Here is a 5775-nt window from a genome sequence, read left to right as displayed (position 1 = left end):
GCATTACCCTCATCTCATAAAGCGCTTTGGTCCTTTGGTGCATCTGTGGACAATGAGATTTGAGGGGAAGCACAAAGTATTCAAGGCAGTTGCTCATGGTACTCATAACTACAAAAATGTGTTGAAAACTTTGGCAGAGAGACACCAAAACATGATGGCGTTCTATTTGTCATCACCAAGATTTTTCAAGCCACCAGTACAGACTTCAAAAGTGGAGTCTGTCTATGTTGAGTCATTGCCTACTGATACACATGCGTTAATATCTAGCATCACAGACAGCAGCAGTGTATATGGCACAAAACAGGTAACCATTGAAGGGACAACTTTTGTGGCTGGCATGTTTGTTTGCACTGGGGTACATGCTGCCTTCCCTGTTTTTAAAGAGATCAGAAAGATATTACTTATCATAAATGACATTTTATTTCTACTGAAAGACTGAGGCCTGGTATGTTGAGCATTTGCGGTCATATGAGCTAACAGATCATAAAAGCAAGGGCCATACGGTGAAATCTGCATGTCAGCTAACTGATCAAATGCCACTGTTTGCCTACAGGGTTTCAAGCAAGCGAATTCTCACAACTAAGCATTTCATTCCAGTGTCCTACTAAGAGAGGAGCACATTCCCAGCCTTCTTCTCAGAGACCTGAGGGAGGCTAAAGATCTGTCTGGACCTTCACTAAACACTTGTGATCACATTAAAGGAAACACTGGACAACATAATTGAAGGTACTATCTATTTTTCACTAGGACCCGTGTGTCACCACAAAGGTTAATACATGCAATGTGGTGGTTAATTGTCTCTGTGAGTACACCATGGATATTGTAATAATACTGTACTGTTTTAAAATGTTTAACCAATACTTGCTTTTAAAAGAATAGTTTGACATTTTGGGAGAGTTGGATGTTAATGAAGGTTAATGAAGCTACAGATTTAATGAAGCTACAGGTTAATGAAGCTACAGATAGATAATTCTTTGGTGGTCTAGGCATCTAGTGAAAAACCGCAGCAGCACCTGGAGTAGCTCGGTCTGTTTTATGTTACAGGTTTCCCTAACTCAGTGTAAATGGAAGCGAGCAATGTCCTGAAACTAAGGGTCATCCTTGATGATGTCAACGCTGAGAGGCTTATTTTGCCCTATCGTCCTGAGACTGTAAATGCCCTCATTGTTGAGATAAAAAATAAGTTGAACCTTGCTTATGACTTTCGTCTTCAGTTTCAAGACCCAGAATTTGACAATGCCTTGTGCAATTTAGTTAACATCGAGGACCTACCATCCAAAGCAACAATTAAGCTAGTTAGATTTGTTGAGCCAGATCTCAGTTCAACCAGCACAGAAGATACAGTGTTGCTATCTGATAACACAGATTCACCAGAGCGTCTTTGCCGATGGCCAGAGATCTTTATTATTCCAACATTCTCCTACGAGGTGGAGCATGCCCTAAGAGAGGGCAACTCTGCATTTGTCAAAGAGGGGAAAACTGTAAGCTTGACTAGGGATCAAAAACACAACATACTGGAAGGAATGGCTGCTGAAATTTATAAGCATAAAGCTTATCCTAGCACTAAAAATATTGTCATGGCTGCAGAGGCTTTGGTGAGCAAACATCCCTGTCTAAAAGAAAAAGGTTCCAAAACAGGGTACGAGGGTTGGAAGAACAGCCTGCGTTTCAAGATGGGCAACTACAGGTCCAAACTGAGCAGAGCTGGCATTAAGGATGGGGCTGTGAATGCGGGAAAGCGCAGCAGGACCTATCCAGAAGGTGCAGCATCCAGGGCCAACATCAAAAGACCCAGAAGAGGAGAAATAAACTTCCTGCCCAATTATCCCCAAGCAGAAACTAAGGATACATTGGAGAACCAGAGGCTTGAGATGGTGGAGGAAGTTCAAGAAGACAGTGATTGATAGAGACATGATTATGATCCATCAACATATGCAGCGCACCTTTGCACTCCGGCGTGAAGAAATTGTAAATTCAGCTCCTCCCATTGCTGAACTGAAAGACAGATGGCCTGCACTCTTATGTGAAGCCCAAGTGAGTAAAAAGTTGACAAGACACATTTTGTCAAAGTTGTGTTTGCAGCACTGTTTGATCCGGATAAAGAGCTTAACATTTTTTAGTGTTAATGTGGTTTGTCTAAAGTTTTTTCTCCCCTTACAGTCTTATGACTGTATGACTGTTCAGTTTTTCTTTTAAAAAAAATTGTTTCTTTCTATGCAGCTCTACAGTGAATTCCACAGGATCACCAATCAAAATCTACCGTATTCCTTCTTTGTTGCACTTGACAAGTACAGACCTCAGCTGTTGAAGCTCTACAAAAAGAGGAAGACTGGAAGTTTTGGCGAGAAGATGGAAGAAGTTTTGATGGCATATGAGGAACAGGTAAAAACATTTATAAAGCAGTAATGCATTACATTGATATTGAACGTGAACAGAACTTCAGACCCTAACATGCATTCCATGTCTTTTTGTGCCACAGGACAAGAGCAACATCACTGCAGCTCGAACAGCAGCCTTGGCCGGCCTACCGCTGTACTTAAAGGAGGATTCATCCGAGGTCTTCAAAACCTGCAAGGTATTTTTGTATTCTCCTTTTCCCGTTTTCATAGCTCAATTCCTTCATCTATTTTGCAAAGACCAATTGCTGAACATAAAAATTAGCTGTTAACTGCCTTCTGCTGCGTTGTGTACCCTGTTGGCTGCCTTTTAGAGCAATTCTCCACATTACTTATGTTTTGCTGTGTAGTATGACAGAGCGTTAAAAGGATGCTAGGGTCTTCCACTTACTTAAATGGTGCTTGTCTTTATTCTGAAGTAGCCTTTAGTAAAAAATAAGAATTTGATGGGACAACATAATTAATTAAATAGTTAAGTTTACTTGATTTCTATTTTTATTAAGGCTGGCTTGAGTTGTTCATCAACACTATAATTTATATGCAGACATATACTACTAACTTCTATTATTCAGTTATATAAATATGGTACAACCACGTGAGTCTTGTATAAAAGTTGTTCAAGATTTTTAAAGACTATACTTTAGTGGTATTCAGGTAAAACAAATGTTTAAATTGTGCCTAAAAAACAGTTCTTATCACAGACATAGACACATTTAACACATTAGCTGTTCCCAAATTTGTAACAGAAGTTAAAGGTTTATAAAATAACTGAACAACATAAACCTCCTACTCATCTCTTTGTGTTTTGTTTGTGCCTTTCTAAACTCAGAAAGCTTCTACATTAAGTCCAGATCAATGGGTTTTAAATGTTCAGGTTCAGGTGCTCTGATTATGTTTTGAAGCATTTAAAAAGAGGAAACCTTATCTGTGAACTTATCACTTTATCAGATATTCTGAGCTAAACCTTGATCACAAGAAGACCCGAACTAGAGCTCTACATGGATCATCTCATTGGGCTTTTTTTAAGCTTAATTAGTTGTACAATTACACTCCCACATCCTGAACATGTATTCCCTTTTCAGGATGAGTTGGAGGCAATCCAGGATGGAGCAGTGGCTCTGGTGGCAGTGGTGAATGAAGAGGAGGTGCCTGCTGGAGTTCCCTTTGAAACTCACCATGTTTCGATTGTCCTTGAGGATCAGGTTGTAATGTCTCACAGATCTTGGACTGATTCACTGGTGATTTTGTTTGGACTGATCTATGCCCTTCATTTGAGCTATCCTGAGAAGCTAAGTGGCTTCTTTGAGTTCATCCAGGTTGTCCTCCTAAACCTTGATGATGGAAGAAAGCAGCTCAAACCTAAGTTACAAGCCTTGAGAAATGAGTTAGACTAAAGGTGTTAACATGTTCTTTTGTTGAAGGTCAGAAATGTTCTAAAAATTATCTTTTGGCTTGCATACCAAAACGGTTTGTTTAGATTTATGTGTTGAAACAGATACTTGTCTACACAATTGAAGCAAGGTTGGTTGGCTTTCTCTTTAAGCTGTAGTGAGAAACATGGGCAGTAATTAATAATGCTGTAATGTTTTCAGTTTCAATGAATTTTTTTGCTAGATTTCTGTGTTGGAACAGATAGTTGGATTCCAACACATCGCTCTGTTTCTAAATGTGGAGGTCTGTCAGTAGAGAGAAAAACTCCATTGTCAACAAATCATTGTTGCCTACACCGTGTTATCCTCCTGCTAGCATTCACACCCAACAGGCTTAAACAGGGAAAGTTATAAATGTCCTGTTAGCCTCTAAATGTCATTGAAAGTGCATACCCATGTGAAGTGATTCCATCTGCGTGAATCTGACTGCTGGAGATGTGAAAGAAATGCATGAAAGTTGTGTTAATTCAGCTCTGTTTAGTTCTGGTGTTTTTTTTGTTATTTTTTTTATTAAAAGTAAGTGCTGTAGTACAACTAGCAGGAGACAAGTTATAATTCAGGTAAGTTTGGAGACACTACCTTATTATGTCATAAATTAAATGATAGCCTACATATTTTAGTTTTATCTCTTTCCTGTGTTGTAGTTTGTATACGGTCTCTAAGCTCTCTAACTGCCTCTCAACACCAGAACTAAACACAGAGCTGAATTAACACGAAGTTGATGCTTTTCTGTCACATCTCCAGCCGTCAGATTCACTGTGTTCACTCTGAAGGAATTACTGCTCATGGGTAGGCCCTTAAAATAACATTTTGAACATGTTAAGACGCTAAAAACCTGTTTAAAGCTTGCCCTGTTGAAGCCTGTTGGTGCTAACTCTAGTAGGAGGATAACACGGTGTAGGCAGCACCGATTGGTTAGTTTTTCTCTCTACCGACAGCACTCCACATTTACAAACAGCTACTTGTTGGAATCGACCGGAATTCTCCTTTTAAGTTGTATTGAGAAACACGGGCACTAATTAATAATGTAATGTGTTCATTTTAAAGGTATTTTTGTACTAGATTTCTGTGTTGAAACAGATAGTTGGCTTTCTACTTAAGCTGTAGTGAGAAACACAGGCACTAATTAATATTGCTGTGATGTTTTAAGTTTAAAGGAATTTTTGTGCTAGTACAAATATGATCAATAATAGCATCAATTTAATTTATTTTTTATTTTTTTGTGAGTGTTAATTTCATAGTGTTTGACAAACACTTTATTTCTTTTGAGCTGTGGACATTAAAATGTTTTAACATTGAAATGTTATACATCATTCAACTAAATAAATAGTTGAAGTTGTGTCAGACATGTTTGTATTGTGTTAATGCCACTTAAAAGGTTTAAGGCAATCGGTTTCCTCAAATTAATTGAGTAGCCACAACTGAGTTTAAATTTGTCACAACTAATATGTGATAACTTGCTTTAGTGGAATTGAACAGAGTAAAAGAAACTTAAGTGGTAAGATTTGTATAAAGAAGATTGCTTTAAGTTGCTTTAAGTTGCTTTAAGTTAGTTATTGCTTAAATCAAATATATTTATCAACACATTTTTAATGAGTTTGGAGGAAAGCAACATTTGAGTACCAATACGTGAACAATTTAAGTTCTATTAACTAAATGGAATTAGTAATGTTAACTTTATTTACCCAAGTTATCTTAAAAATAATTAATTGAGTTACTTTGACACAAATCTATATTATTACTAATATAACTATTTTGTTAAGTTTAAATTGTTTGATTTAAAAAACTTAAATGATTCAAGGCAATCGGTTTCCTCAAACAATTTGAGTTGAACTAACTCATCAGGTTTTACAGTGTGCAGAATTCCTCCAATTACTCAACGGTTTTAATCTGACACAACTTGTTGATGTCCCCACTCACACCAGGGGGCACACATGTGTGCAGGATGA

General features: G+C 37.7%; 1 protein-coding gene across 3 annotated transcripts; it reads left to right on the top strand.

Annotated features, from left to right (window-relative positions):
• Positions 1-580: 580 nt before the first annotated feature.
• On the top strand, positions 581-3942 carry LOC117956395. Of its 3 annotated transcripts, none has more exons than XM_034891443.1 (4): positions 581-726; positions 2221-2382; positions 2480-2575; positions 3479-3942. In XM_034891443.1, exons 2-4 carry the CDS (start codon positions 2350-2352, stop codon positions 3788-3790), a joined length of 441 nt encoding a protein of 146 aa, XP_034747334.1. In that variant the 5' UTR covers positions 581-726; positions 2221-2349; the 3' UTR covers positions 3791-3942. The 3 variants fall into 3 exon arrangements, with proteins under 3 accessions (XP_034747334.1, XP_034747333.1, XP_034747332.1); XM_034891442.1 differs by lacking the exon at positions 581-726 and adding an exon at positions 1727-2034 and having other exon boundaries at positions 2221-2376; XM_034891441.1 differs by lacking the exon at positions 581-726 and adding an exon at positions 1727-2034.
• The last annotated feature ends 1833 nt before the right edge of the window (positions 3943-5775 follow it).

The sequence above is a fragment of the Etheostoma cragini genome, chromosome 14 (assembly GCF_013103735.1).
Source record: "Etheostoma cragini isolate CJK2018 chromosome 14, CSU_Ecrag_1.0, whole genome shotgun sequence".
In the NCBI taxonomy this organism is placed as follows: Eukaryota; Metazoa; Chordata; class Actinopteri; order Perciformes; family Percidae; genus Etheostoma; species Etheostoma cragini.
The sequence above is the reverse complement of the archived record's forward strand: the minus strand, read 5'-3'. Positions and strand labels throughout refer to the sequence as shown.